The sequence below is a fragment of the Atractosteus spatula genome, chromosome 27 (assembly GCF_055471065.1).
Source record: "Atractosteus spatula isolate fAtrSpa1 chromosome 27, fAtrSpa1.hap1, whole genome shotgun sequence".
In the NCBI taxonomy this organism is placed as follows: Eukaryota; Metazoa; Chordata; class Actinopteri; order Semionotiformes; family Lepisosteidae; genus Atractosteus; species Atractosteus spatula.
This window is the reverse complement of record NC_142732.1, coordinates 11,788,823-11,804,503: the sequence shown is the minus strand read 5'-3', so window position 1 is coordinate 11,804,503 and position 15,681 is coordinate 11,788,823. Positions and strand designations below refer to the sequence as shown.

The 15,681-nt window shown below is 38.8% G+C and overlaps 1 protein-coding gene across 1 annotated transcript; it reads right to left on the bottom strand.

Moving 5' to 3' along the window:
- Positions 1-656: 656 nt before the first annotated feature.
- LOC148814447 (tubulin polymerization-promoting protein family member 3-like) lies at positions 657-14,499 on the bottom strand. The gene is made up of 4 exons (XM_088906777.1): positions 14,381-14,499; positions 7,583-7,784; positions 6,459-6,609; positions 657-5,138 (listed from the first exon to the last, which is right to left on the bottom strand). The coding sequence occupies exons 2-4, from the start codon at positions 7,771-7,773 to the stop codon at positions 4,944-4,946; spliced, it is 537 nt and encodes a 178-aa protein (XP_088762903.1). The 5' UTR covers positions 7,774-7,784; positions 14,381-14,499; the 3' UTR covers positions 657-4,943.
- Between the last annotated feature and the right edge of the window lie 1,182 nt (positions 14,500-15,681).

Sequence of the window (15,681 nt, the reverse complement as noted above, 5' to 3'; positions counted from 1 at the left end):
TTTTGCAATGGAGTGAAGTAGGCAATGTGGCAATACATCCAGTATTTTGTGAGGTCTTTTACTAAAAGAATTAAAGATGCTATATTAATCTGATTTATTGTACAAGCAATGTGAGGCGTGGATCCTCATTTTGCACTTACAGGGGGGTCACTCATTATTTTAAGATCAATTCAATTTTTTTATTCTTAATATTTTTTTCTTTATATTCAAAAACCTCAGAATGTTGCAACCAGAATTCCCTTTTTTCATCTGTTTTGTTATGAAAAACTCTTTAATTTAACTGATATTTTTGGGATTATGCCTTGTTTCTAAATTTTTAATTCATTTGGAAATGCATGTCATAGAGAGAAGAATTCACAGTTCCTGTCACTTTGATGAGTCACTGGGAGGACAGATCCACCAATATTCAGAGATGTTCCCCAAAGTGGGGTTGGCAAGCAAACATGTTTGTTAGCAAGAAATGAGCACAGATACCCCAGATCAGACAGTACGACTTAAGAGTATGTAACTCTTGTTCCTGCTGCTAGTAACGCTTTTATTTGGGAGATGCATTTCACTTGACAAAAATAACATCAAGAGATATACTGAGGCTTGTGCCTGCACATTTTGGATAAGAATCCAAAAGTTCTCAGATTAACTAAAATGAATACTCATTAGAGTGTATTATTATTATTTTATTTAGGTTCAAGCAAGAGCAGTGAGTAGAAATACACATTCATGGATCTTTATACACAGACACAGTGAGAAAGAAGATGTTTTCACAAAGAATTGAATGACAAAATACTTTTGTGATTTCTGTGTGTAAATGTTATTGTTCCACTAAAATGATGTGATACTTAACGCTGTAGTATTGTCAAAATGTAAGTACATCAATGAAGTTTGTGAGGGAAAATGACAACCCAATTTTCACCAAGCTGTTCTAAATAGTAATTATTATGGACATTTACTATATACTGTATATCATGCAAACGCCTCTTTTTTGCATTATGTTTCATGTGTTACTCTTCTACACCATCTCAACCTTTGTAGTAGCCTTTTGGTTGCCTCCTCCTTCTGAATTGAGTTTTGAGGCTCCTTGTCCAATGACCAGGAGATAACCAAGTGGTTTAAGCAAATATACTTAAATATTCAATAAATATTTACAAAAGCATCAGATTTGTGGATGTCATTATTTGTTATGAAATGAAAATATCCCTTTATAAAAAACAGGGATAAAGTCTAAAGAAAATATTGCGTGACAGCTCAGCCAAGCTATCACAGTTCTACATAAAATATAAAGTGTACAGATCCAGCCATTCAAAATGCGCGAGGTACGCTGCATTAAAACGCAATGGGCGTGGCGCAATATACCGCATCATACTGCATGTTAATTGAAAATATGATAATAGTATCCGGAAGCACCTTGTAAAAAAGCTTAACCTCTCATGTACAGCATTTGAGCTGTTGCCAAAAAATGCATGGTTTTGAATCGTGGTCACTGCTGAGGGACAATCTTTTTCCAATTAAGAATTTAAGTTGTATTCTCTTTAGACTTTTAATAATTTCAAACTGTGTATTATGTTCATCATTAAACATTAAAATGTCGGTATATTTTATGAAAGCAAGATTTCTCAGTTGGACAAAAGTACACAACCTTCCACCTTCATCATAAATATTTTAATTATGCATAAATAATTTATGCATCAAAGTTTTTAACTTGGTAACTTACATGGGTTCTGGTTTTAACGTGCTTGTTCTAACATTATTAAGCTTATATTCTGTACTTCATAAAAAGTTATAAAGTTTTATCCTTATCTAAGAATACGGAGTAAGAATATCACTTGCTGTTATTGTAAAAAGATAAATGTTGTAGTGATTTAACATCACTTGATAGTTATATTAATATGGAATTGTGTAACTAAGCAGCTAAAGTATCACAAGTGGATGTTTTTGAAACATTTTGAAATGATTTGTATCCGGATGAATTATTATAAGTGATGGGTTCGCGATTTAGGATTTCTTCATACAATTCTTTAAATTAAAGGAGAGAAAAAGGTTATACTGTATTTACACTTCTTTAGATAAGCGATTCCATAATATATTCCCTATTTAGCAGATTCTAAAAAGTATGAGATTTTTTACTGGGATAAAGAGCACAAGTATTCATAGAAAAGGTTAAAACATGGAATCAGAGGGTGTTTCAGAATTTAAACAGAGGTCTGGAACAACCTGTCTAAGAAATAGACGTTTAATAAATTGAAGTTTGTGAAAATAGTGACAAATCACCCCGAACAAAATACAAGTTTAAAATACAAGCAGTTTGAAATTATTAGTTGTTATTAATAAATCACTTAACTTTGAACATGTTGTGATATTTAGAAATACCAACAAATTCAGTATAGTGTCGATAATATTTACTACTTTAGTTTTTCAAAGAAATGTTTATTTGTTAAAAGAAAACTAATGGTAAGAGCTGAGTTTGAATCCCCAACCTCCAGCATACAAGTCACATGCCTAAGGCATTACACCAACACACCACAACTGAAAAGCGCAGGCAAAAGTCTGGACAAAAGGCAAAAGTTCCATGTAATCGCGGGTGAATGAGTCAAATTGATACACGTTTACAAAGAAAGTGTACTACTGTGATAATTTGAGCTATCTGAATATAATTATATCGTTATTAGTTTCTTTCCATATTATATTCCTTATTAATCAAATTCTGAAAAGTATGCGTTTTTTTACTGCGATAACGAGCGCAAGTATTCATGGAAAAAGAAAGAGCACGTGAAAACTTTTCCAAAATAACCACAGTATGTAACCGAATGAAAGACTTTAATGCTTAAAATGTTTATGAAGAAAGTGGAATACTGGTGTGTATTTTTTATTTAAACTACCAATACAAGACATATACTGTACAGTTTACATTATATGTTTATATTCCTAAATTAATATAGTTTATGACCTTCAGACATGCTATGCTCCTCTTCTATTTATGCTCAGCTACTAAAATTGTCCTTAGTTGTCAAATTCCATGTTAATATTCAATATTAAGTGGATTTAAACATGCACAGTAAAGAGATTAAATGAAACAATCGTTTCACTAACAACCGATGCACCATGGGTGCCGCCTGTCGGCCATTTTGGCCAGCCAATCAGGTACTGCGGTATAACGCACTAAACTGTAGATAATTCCGTGTGGTACGGGGTTGTACCGCATATTTTGAATGGCTGCATCTGTATTCGTAAAAAGGCATTGGTTTTTTGTAGCACAAGGCTGAGCAGGAAATATGTTAATAAGCTGCTTGGAGAAGTACAGTACATTATTCTGAGATCAATTTATGATGGGATGGATGTCTCTACCATTGCTTAAAAGGACATGGTTAGCATGGCTGCCAAAAAGGGATAGCAGAGTTGGATGATCTGTGATGCTCTCCCTTTTATTTTCACTGTGCTGTGATATAGACAGTTACTGTATATAAACCTTAAGGGATTATTGGTGGGTTTTACCAGACAGGTACCATATGGATGTTTGAACAGATATACACTGTCAGCTGTCTGTTCCTAAAATTAAGCACATTGATCCAAAATGCCAGCCCACTTGCCCATCTCAGCTTTACACTGGATAGATATACAGTACAATGTTTCAACCAAACAGTCCCAAATTTGGGAAATTAATATGACCTGGATCTTGGATTTAGTTCATGCCTAAATGTGTACTAATGTGTCAGCCTTTATTCCACAATATATATATATATGTCCAATAAAGCAATTTGCATGGTGCTGATCTGTAGTGAGTGCCACGGTGGTGAAGTGGTTAACATTACTGCTTTGCAGTGCTGGGTCTCTACGGTCCATTCAAGACCTGGGGTGCTGTTTGTATGGAGTTTGAATGTCTTCTCCCTGTTCATGTGGGGTTTCTCCCACAGTCCAGTTAAATGGCTTCTGGGAGAATTGACCATGGTATGAATGTGTGTGTTTTCTGCTTTATGCCTGTTGCATACCCTTTTTATGAAACAGAAATCTAAGCAAGTGTGACATCAGTGAGAATACAGGTTCAGTCAGTAAGGTCAGACTGGTGTTATTTAATTATACTGAGCTGATATGCTTATATACAGTAGGAAGCAGTCACAGAGACTATAGACTAGTAGTGCAAATAATGCCTTGCATAAGGTGTTCTTAGTGCAGCAAAGAGAGACTCAGACAGACTAGGTTAACACTATATACAGTATATAGAAGGGACAGGCTCTGCTATGTACAGTAAATAGTAGTAAGAATAAAAACCGCAGACTTTTAGCAATGTAAGCTTAAGGTAAGAGAAAGAGTAAGAGGGATTTTTTTTTAGCATTGGACTTATAAAATATAAAATAAAATAGCTCACAATACCTTAGCAGCAATTAAAGGTACAGTTTTAGTTTAGTTTAGAACCATATTATACTGATTCTTTTTGTCCATGGAAGAGGAAAAATCACACCCAAAGAGTACAGACAATGGTTCACAAATCTGGAGGATATTAGAAACTAAAGGGGTTATGAAAACATCAGATGTTTTCTAAGGAAGGACTGATGGGTAATACATACAGTACTACAGTACATGAGTTAACAATTCTCATGGGTCCCTGTGAATCTTGGGGTGTGACCAATGGTTGGGTCCTGGAGTGTGTTTGTGACTCTCGGATGAGTTTAAGAGAGTTTGGGTTACAGTAGTCTCAGAGCTGTGAACCCAGCACAGGTCAACAATAACACCACAATTTAAATTTGTGTTGCCTGGAAACTATGAGTTACGGGCTATTAGTGGCCATTGTAAAGGTTATCATGATGCATACACCACTAACACGTAGGGCCCTGTACTAACCCTAAATCCTTCTTTCTCTCACTCTCAGTCCCTCTTTCTCTCAATGCTGTATTAAAGTACAGAAGTCAACACAGTCACTATATCCTTTAAAACTTCCCTAATGTTCATCTTTCTTACTTGCCCTCTTTGACTTTTTGTTCATAGGTGCCTTGTCCCTTGTATGCCCCTACATATCCACTGGTATCATGCAGCTCCTCTCGGCCAGCCTTGCCCTTTCCTTTGCCCGACTCATCGAAACGCTCCTTGTGAGAGCCAGTGAACTTGGAGGTGTCTGTGAGTCTGTCCAATGCACCTGTCTTAGCTGTTTTCTGAGGGAAAGATAGAGAGAAACAGGATATGGTAGGCTGTCAGTAATGAAAGTGATCATGCTACACAAGTGTTACAGTGAGGGAAATGCTTCTGTCCAGACTTAGATGTAAGTAGGAAATAAAACAGCTAATGATAAGCAGGGCATGCTAAGAGGCTGCAGGTCAAAATTAAGATAATATCACTTTATTGGCCATACACAATTCCTTGTCTTTTTCACATATCCCAACTCACTCTCCATGAGACACACAGACAGGGAGAGAAGCTTGGGGTCAGAGCACAGGGTCAGCCATGTATACGGCACCCCTGGAGCAGTTGGGGTTAAGGGCCTTGCTCAGAGGCCCAACAGAGTAGGATTCCTCTGCCAGCCACAGGACAAAAACCGGCAACCTTCCAGCCATAGGTGCAGATCCTTCGCTACAGAGCCACCTCACCGCCCTGAGTGATTGTGACATACAGTACAGGTGATTTGTAGTAAGTTTAGGAAATAGCTAAAACAAAAAAACATTACTATTTAAATTAAGCATTTATTTTCAACAGAGCAGGCAATACCCAGTGTTTATTTTGAAAAAGACCAAGATCTGTATAGCAGGCCAGCCTTTAAGGGAATGGATAGCAGCTGTCAAAGGTCCTCTGATCATTGTTATTTTCACTGACCATTATTATTTCATTTGTGAGAGCTAGTGTCCACATAATCACAGGGATTTAATGAGTGGTGTATGAGTTATAAACAGGACTTACACAGTTAGTGGCAGTGAGGTTTGGAAACAGCTAGGGCCAGTTTTGGTGCTGAGACAAGGGGTTTCTCTGAGAGTCCTGTTGTTGTAAGACTTTAAAAACTCTGTAATAAAGCCTCCTGCTCATCTCCCTGGTATTTGTTTCAACTTCGATTCAAGGGTAAAAAAAATTGTTTCAAATTACAACCATGTTTTTCCATTTTATTAAGTCTCTTCAATGATTAAGAGACCTGTAGTAGTGTGAGTAATGGATGAGTTTGTAGAAAATTGTGAGGGAGGAGATATTCAATTGTTCTCAAAATCACCCAATGACATAAAACCCCCCTATAAGTGAAGAACCCTGCTCACTGTGGGGAATAGTGTAACTGAAAAGGCTTGACAAACCTCACTCTGCCACTCCCCTGGATAAAGTAAAATGCTTATTGATACAGACACCAAATTTCTGCTCTCCAGAAAAGTCTGCTAGGGATATTGATGTAGATCCTGCTTTGAGAGACACACTGTGTCTGAGTTGCACTGACACTCAGTATCTTGGAACTCACAGTGCTTCTCATAGTGACAGGCTGCACTCTCACTGACACTTACAGTGACTCCTACATTGGCTGGCTCCTTGCCCACGATCAGCTTGTACATTTCTTGCAGGGCCTCCTCCTGACTTTTGCCCTTGAATCTCTTTGGCGCTAGCTCAGCCAAAGCCTGCGTGAACTGCTCAAAGGTGATGACCCGAGACTTGGACCTGCCAGGAGGGAAGCACAAAAGTAGTAACACCTGCTGTGAGGACACTAGTAAAATTCAGTATCTCACTGAATCATGGCCCTACCCCATGTTATTTTCTAGTGTTCGGGTCAATAACTTAGCCTAGATGTGTCATGCCCACTGGTTGGATCTACAGTATATGTTATTCTATAAATTCCACAGCTCCTTTCAGCAGAGTTAGCATCAAATAGAGGACTGGCCAATCTTACACTGACATTCAAACTTTCATTCAAACTTCCGGCTCCTGAAAGAGGACCAGATTTCCTGTTGCTTTAAACACCAGGATAACCCTGCAAGTCTAAAGGTCTTCCAATCCTTGTGGTTCTCAACAAAGTGGTGAACCCACCTGGGACTCGCAGTGTCTGTTACTGGCATGCCCGACTTTATTATGAGCATGGTGAATGTCTATACTGACCTACTGTAGATTAAAACAAATGAAAAGGAGTATCAAACATTTTTTGAAACAGTTAATCACAATATTAATAAATGTACTCTCTAGTCCTGCACAATTAAAAACAGTTTCTAAGGACTTCTATTTTAAAATCTAATTATATAGTATCTCTATATTTCTATAACCACATTTCAATTGTTATGGGAACTATTATAACTGTATTGCATGTAAATGTTGGGGTATGTAAATTTTTCCTATAAATATCAAGGTCAATTATATACCAAAGTGCTCACATACAAATTCCATTTTTTCTGTTTTTTTAATACTACTTATAAGATTTCAAAGGTACCGTTGAGGGTAAAAGGACCAAAGATTGTTGCACAGTCCTGATGCTCTAATGGAACTCAGACATGCATCTCTCTTTAGTTACATAGGGGAGGTGGATTCTTATGGGAAGGTAGTTCTTAATTTATATGGTTTTGATTTATATAACATAAATCAAGAATTGCAGTGCCTGTATCAATGTGGATCTCTACGTATGTTATTGTATTATGTTCCGTACTTTACTTTGGAGAAGACAATATCAGCATCAGTGCTGGTGACGGTTTTGCCATCGATGACCTGGCAGTCCTTGCACAGCTTCACAAAGTTTTTCCCAGTCATCTCATTCCCTGTAGCTTTGGCATCTCCATGTACCGCAAACTTCTTAAAGGTGCTCTCTACTTCTGCCAGGTTCGCCATGCTCTCTGCCATTGTCGCTATGACTGCAGATAGAAAGACACATAGCAGCTATAAAACAAATGACTGGCTGAAACAAACAAAGTTGCACATATTCCACCCACAAACATAAAAATCTGTAATTGAAACACATTGCTTTTGAGGCTATTTTTAATTCTGATATTACAATTCCTAACCTTACCAATGTGGAAATACAGATATACAAGCAGTATGTCATAAGTAAATTAATTATAACTCCCAACTTGTAAAGATTTCTGACAAGAATATACCTGAATGGCCAGTATAGTTAGAGGTACATTAATTATTTTATCTCTGACACAGTTTTGTGAAAAGAATAATAATTCAGGCATACTTGGTTAAAATATTTTTAACAGTGAAAATACACACACTACACTACACACAACATAAACATACAACATACAAGTTTCTCTATGTACAGTAGACGTTTACAGAGGAGTGTCCCAGAGGCCTAAGATCCTAACCACCCAGGAAAATCTGAGACTCATAACAAGTATTCAACTCTAAACACCTACAAATGCCAGAATAAGAGATAAGATGCCTTCTAATCTAAATATAATACAACCTGTGGTTAAATCTCTCTGCCGAAAAAACCCAGATGCCACAAAAAAAATGGGAACCTATCTCTTTATTCTAAAATGAACCCAAGAAGGAGAGGACGTTTTTAACTAAGGGGTTTTTCACTCAGGAAATACAAATTTCCTAAAAACTACAAAATAACAAGCTTTGTCCTTTGTCATGGAAACAGCTAACAGCCAAAAAAAACTGAATCCATATTCTGCTCACCATGTCCTCATCCGTGTGCTGTGCTGACAGATTAGCATTTGCCTAGTGCTGGCAGAATTCCTGTGAAAATGATTGTTTTAGACCAGTTCTTCTTCTTCCTGGCCAGGTTGTATAAACTTGTCCTGGATTGAAAGTGTATTTACGCCCACATAGACAACACTGACAGGTACAACTACAACTGCACTGTCACCTGCCCTAGCAAGGAGCCTGTTGACTCCATGATATCAGCCACCTAAGTTCCAGGAAGATAAAGTGTTGACATTTCACAATCTCTGAGGCAAATCTCAGTTGCAGTGTTCCAGAGAATGGAGTCTCCAATAATCACCACTTCTCTTATGTTAGGAGATTCTTGATTCCTCTAGCTTAGGATTCTGGATCTGAAATTTCCCTTATGTAGTCTCTACAGAATACTGTGTATCTGTTAATGATAAGTTCAAGTTTATTGCCTTATGTATCTGATGTAACATTGTGGGAGAGGGTGGAACTGCAGCAAGCACTTGTAAAATGTCAACACCCCTGCTGAGCGGTGTGAGGTTAGCAAGAACTAAAAATAACACAAACAAAGGTGAAAATTATCAAACAAAAACATTTGTTAATCAAGGAGAGCTGGCGTGAAGCATATGGTATTTAAACCTAGCACTGATGGTGGGGAGGAAGTCTTGTCTGTATGGGGCTTGTTTTATTGTGTTCTGGACATTTTTTTGTTTTGTAAATTAAGAGAGGATAATTATTTCCTTCTCTGTTTAGAGATCTGTTTAGAGCACTTGTGAAAATTAAAAAAAACAACTTTTTTTTGTTAAATATTTTTCCCTAACCCTTTCCTATGACAACATGGTCATATCTGATGTAATTTCCAGGTTGTTGGTGCAGTTTAACCCCACAGATTAAGTAGCTTACAGAAAAGTAGTTTCAATTCTGTACTAATGACAATGGTTTGACACATCATTTAGACAATGACACATCTAGACAATGTGAGGAACACACTAAAAAATGCAAAAAACAATGCTCGGAAATATTTGTGTAATTTAAGTTAAGGGATGTTAAAAGTCTATAATGCATAAGTAAGGCCTCGTTTAGAATACCATGTAATTTTGGTCACCATGTTACTATTTTCGAAGACTCAAGGAATGTCCTGCATAGGGTGAAAGAACTGAACCATTTTAGTCTTCAGCAGAGAAAATCATAGGAGGACTTCACATGAGTATTCGTGTGAGGAACATATGGATCCTGAAGGCTTGTATGGATCCTGAAAATCTTCCTAGTGTTTCAGAGAGAAAATGTAAAGATTTGGTAAAGCTGCAGTGAGTAAACATTTTTGAGAGATTTTTTTGCAAACCCATAAGCAGCTGAAATGCCCTGTGGTGATAGAGAGGGACTGAAGAAATCAGTTCGCAGTTCAGAAAAGAGCCAGACTTTTATCAAGGTACCCCTTTTAACTTTCCGTTTGTGCCTATCATCGTAAACAACCAATGTTTTAGTGTCACTATCGTAAACCCCTCTTCTTAAGGACGCTCCAGCCCTTCCTTGCTCAGTATTCATCCCCTGCACCTGTCTCCGGTTCCTGCCCCCTGTCCTATAAAAGCTAGGCGTTCCTGCCAATCTGGGCTTAGCTTTGGAAGATGGATGCCCGGAAGCCCGCCTACCCACCTACCCGCGAGTCCAGGAGCGACTCGGCGGCATCAGCTTCTACGGAGTCCTGACCTTCTGGGTCCGGGACTGGAGCATCTGGTCCCATTACCCCCCTTTTATTTCCCCGACCCTCCGCCGGATCCAGCTCCGGCTTTTAACTTTGTTCGTCTTCGTCAGGATGGATCACCCAGTCTTGGACTATTGCTTCTCTCATGGATTTCCCTCGGACTCCCTTGGACAGTTTGCCTCGGCCACACCTCCCTTGAGCACCAGCGCACCGTGGACACGCCCCCTGTTTTCCTTCCAGCCCCTTTGCATGCTTTTTTCCCCGTGTTTTCCTCACTCCTCCCCGGATCGTGTTGTCTGCATAGGGTCCTGAAAGAACACTTCGTTACATTTAGTTACTCTTAAATCATGGTGTCCTGTTAATGCAAAAGCCTTGAGTTCTTGTACTCAATTCCACATGCTTCTATTATTAAGGCAAACAGTAAGGATTCTAATATAAATAACAGATTTGTAATTAAATTTAATCAAAAAATGAATATTTTTTCTTAGTGTTACCCAGGGCTTTTCGGGCCCATGTTTGTAGTGTCAAAGCACATTATTAAACCTACAATTAAGTTTTATTATAGATTTCTAATAATGTTTCTGTTACCTTGACAAAGCAAGTTGGGCCTCTGTGTAATGAGGTGCAATGTATGTCTGTACTTCTGTAATTCTGTATCAATGCAAGCATGTTGCCAATATCAGACTGTCGGATAGTAATACAAATACTGAAATACTGAAAAAGTGGAACATCAAGAACATAGCCATTGTCACCCCCTTTGCTTTGAGTACACCCTTCCCTGCAGCTGCAGAGAATGGTTTAGTTAAATTAACTTACTTGCATGCCTATTCTCAGTTGTTTTATTAGCTCCAGGCTTCAGTGTATAGAAACTTGTATACCAATGCTATTAAGAGCATTGTGCCATGATTTTTCTGTGAGATTACATTTTAAGAAAGTTTTGATGCTTCTTCTGAATGCAAAAGATTCTATACAATTGCACACGCCCCTGTTTTGTATCATTAAAGCAAATGTGCTGCTTTCACTTCTAATTGTACGCCATTAAGACTGTTACAATTTCTCTGTGGTAACTCTATTCTACAACGCAAATGATATTGAGTAAATGCATGTAGGAACCAAAGATTTTAATTTGATTTTCATTCTTCTCATTTTACAAAGCATTTACATACAGAAATAAAAGATATTTCCAATGAGAATTACTCAAAGACTCGCAGATAAAATTGCATCCCAAGGTGCTTCCACCAAGTACTGTACTGACTCAGAGGAAGCCAATTATTAGTTATTAATGTTTTGTGTTTTCTTCACGGGTTGCATTGTGTCACAGTGGTTAGCATTGCTGACTCTTAGTGCTGAAGCCCTTGGTTCAGAACCTGGAGTGCTCTACTCAGCGTAGAGTTTGTATGTTTGTGCAGATTTCCTCTCATAGCCCATAAACATACTTTTTGACTAAGTGGCCTCTTGGAAAACAGACCCTGGTGTGAGTGTGTACATGACTGTGTGTGTCCTTCAATGGACCAGTGTCCCGTCCAGGGTGTACCCCACCCATTGCTTGTCAGGATAGGTTCCAACTTCACTGCAACCCTGAATATTTTTGCAGTAATTGCTACATGTAACTTCTTTCACCCATAAAAGTGATTGGTTTGAGCATTCCAGGTTTGGTTAAATATATTAACTTTAAAAAAGTTTATATGTCATTTTTATTCAACTAAATTAGACATCATTGGGCGGTGTTGAATACGTTTTCACACTAGAAAAGAAAGAAACTAGTGCTGTAAAGTATGTAACGTTAAGGAACGTTAAGATAGTTTAATGAATGCTATTTATGTATTGTAAATAAATGTATGACTAGCATATAATGTACAGAAATGTGGACAATGACAAAATACGTTTAGAACTTTAAATGAAAGTTACCAGCTTTACATCGTGGTATACGATGAGTTTGATGGTGTATATCATCCTGTGTTCTGTGCAAATCATGATATATTGTAACATGACATATCTTATTTATAGTTTGGAAAGAATACTAATATAATTAAAATGTTTTATTGCTTTTTCTGGGTCCATTTAGAAAATCATGCTTGTTAATGTACCATCACAGAGGAAAGGTGGTAATGTAGGGGTGAAGTGGTAGCACTGTGGCTAAGGATCTGTGCTTGTGGCTAAAAGGCTGCTAGTTCAAATCCCACAGCTGGCAGAGAAATCCTGCTCCATTGGGTCACTGAGTAAGTCCCTTCACCCCATCTGCTCCAGGGGCACTGTATAAATGGCTGACCTTGTGCTCTGACCCCAAGCTTCTCTCTCCCCAGCTGTATGTCTCATGGAGAGCAAGCTGGGGTATGTGAAAAAACAAAATCCTAATGCTAATAAATATATGTATATTAATATATGGGTAATAAAGAGATCTTATCTTATGTATGGGTATCAAAACCAGAAAAGTTTCACTGAGAGCCAAACTACAGTACTGTACACTGTTTATTCTCTAGAATCGATAAAACTATGCTGCTGTTAGAGAACCTCCCTATCTAGGGTTTTCCTTGTTTAAATTTGACCTAAAATTCCTCATATAATCTTTATTGCATAAACTATTTTTTTAGCGAGTTGGATGCAGGCAGATGTTATGAGGTTGGTCCAAATAAAAAAGAAAAATAAAAGAAAAAATAGGGGGTTCCCAGTCGAAATAAAGTAAAGCCTGGAGCGTCAGCGCTGAAAAAGAAAAAAGGAAAACAATTCTCTCTCACACCAAAATGGAAACCGTATCAAAAAAGGGAAAACTTCTTAACAAAAATGATTCTTCTGAGTCGCAGTACCAGGGAATAAAGATGGGAAGAGGACAGGAATAAACTTTTAGTTTACTAAGGGAACTACGATCTCTAAAGTTGGGCTCTAATGATGGAGCAAAGATTCAGTGGTCTGAACAGACTTAACTATATAAGTTATCTGTCCATAAACTTCTGATAAATCATCAAAAGAAACTAATTTCTAGTAATAGTTGGGGCAACACAAAGCAGGAATACAGGCAAGCTCTCCCAGAATGCGACACCTATCCAACATGGGACAAAAAGAATTTAGAGATGCCAGTTAACCCAGCCAGCATGGTTTCAAGATACAGCCAGCAGCTGTATCGCTCTGCAGCTCACAACAGGCAGCCCACTGACGCTATAAAGGTAAAAAGGCGCCTTTCTTTGGATGAGATGTGTAACTTAGGTCCTGACTCTTTGTGGTCGTTAAAAATCCCAAGGTGTTTCTCTAAAGGAGTGGAGGTGTTACCCCTGCATTCTGGCCAAATGTCCCCCTGACCTTTACCAATCAGGGCCTCCTAATAATGCCCATCTCTGAACTGGCTTCATCACTCTGTTCTCCTTCCTACTGAGAGCTGCTGTGTGGTGGGCATACTAGTGGACTATGGCTGCCGTCACATCATCCTGTTGCTCCTACACACTGGTGATGGTGGAAGGGAGTCCACAATTCCTTAAAAACACTTTGAGTGGAGTGTTCACGAAAAGCGCTTTATAAGTGTCAAGAATCAATTATTATTATTAAGAAGGAGGAGAAACTCCAGAAGGATCTTGTGCTTTATTTATACAAGAAAGAATTTTACCGGAATAATGTAACTAAAAAATTTGCTCATGGGTACACCTGTAGTGCCCTACATAGCATTTAAACCCACAACGATCCAGTTACAAGTCCAGCCCTCTGATCACAAATTTCTGATTTCTACACTGACGTTGTGAGTCGTGTGACAAATAAGGAGAAACCATCAGGGTACTGAATTAAAACATCAACACAGATCACATGTTTTCATATACAGTACAGTATGCTGCTCAACAGGGCCGTTATCTGTTTTTGTAAGATCTCACACGAAACATACTATAGTTTACCACTTAATATATAACAAAACACCTATGATCCTCCATATACTGTACCGTATATACCTGTAGGGCAAAATCCTATGTTAAAAACAAAGCTGTTTAAGCCGTGCGACATGAAATTCAGTTCTCATTCTCAATTTCCTAGGTGAATGCTATTAAATCTAGCAATAACAATAACAGTACTCAATTCCAAAGCATAGAACCCTTTTACTATTTGCATGTAATCTTATATTGTACAAAATGCTCCGTGCCTTACCTTTGTTGGGGCTTATAGCTGTTGTTGTTTGCTCCTGTTTCCTTTCTGGAGAGAGGGATGCTGAGTGTTGTCCCTGCTCCTGTCTGCAGCCTCCTCCCTGTCTGTGTTTGTGAGAGAGAGAAGGCACTGGCCAGCACTGTGAATGACATCACTCTCAACCCCCCTCCCCCCTTCCCCCTCCCTTTATGCAACACAAAACCACACCCTGTCTCTCTTTCTCAATTTCAATTCAATTGAAGGTGCTTATTAGCATGATCGATGGGTACAATCAGTGTTGCCAACGCAAATAAAAATAATGAAATTCACATGAAACAAAATAAAAAATAAAAATAAAATAAAATCTACAGACATATTACAGACATTTACAACAAAGACATATCATAAAATATTCACATATACTGTAGACAGATGGAGCATTACTAGGAGACAGACTCACTGTTCCTCAGGCTGTGACTGTCACGCCCGACATCCCTCCCTAGAGGGCGCTCCACTGCTCCCATTATTGTTCGTGTGATTAAGCTTTCCAGGTGTACCCTTTTAGTATTATTATTTAAAGACCAGCTCCTCCAGTCCTCGGGGCTCATCATTAGGGTAAGATGTCGCGAGGCCCACCTAGCACCAGGAAACCCTACGTCAGTCTCCTGAGGGCATAGGCCTCATCCCCGACACCTCCCGCTTCCTGAGCCCGGGGTCTGGAGGCTCTCGTCCCGTCACCCTTGGACCTCCATGTTTTGTTTGTCCGTGTGCTCCCCCCTCCCGGGGATTTTAACTTTGTCGCGTCCCAGGATGGATTTCTTGTTGATGGACTCTCGGACTGTGCTTTGACCTGCCCTTGGACCCGTTTGGATTTGGATGCCGTTTTGTCTTCCCTGTACACTGTCTCACGGATTGTTACTATTATTTTGTGCACTATTAAACCCCTGTGTGTTCCCTTTTACCACGCTTCCTGTTTTCTCCAGCTCTTACCGCATCGCATAGGGTCTTCTATAAGATCTGACACGGATTTCAGTCCGTGTTCGTGACAGTGACAGGAGATCACACACTGGGCTGCCAGTTCAGCTGAGTTCCCTCCTCCCTCTCCCAGTTGGATTGGGACCCGTTGTGATTCTGGCAGGTGTTGGAACTCTGGGATTAGATTTCTGAATTTAGGGAAGAATGTTTCTCTGATCCCAGAGTATCTGTCACAGTGCAGTAGGAAGTGCGAAGTTTCTCTCTCTCACTAAGACTGAAGCTCAGCTGGTCCTGCTACAATATGTGACACAGCCTGGACATCCACCCACTCCCTCTCCCCTCTCTCACGG

Excerpts from the sequence above, each read along its gene's own strand:
- LOC148814447 (XM_088906777.1), bottom strand. The coding sequence starts at position 7,773 with ATGGCAGAGAGCATGGCGAACCTGGCAGAAGTAGAGAGCACCTTTAAG. Across the intron at positions 6,610-7,582 it reads ATTGTCTTCTCCAAAGTAAA|GTCCAAGTCTCGGGTCATCA; the intron begins GTACGGAACATA and ends CCCTCCTGGCAG. Across the intron at positions 5,139-6,458 it reads CAGCCAATGTAGGAGTCACT|AAAACAGCTAAGACAGGTGC; the intron begins GTAAGTGTCAGT and ends TCTTTCCCTCAG.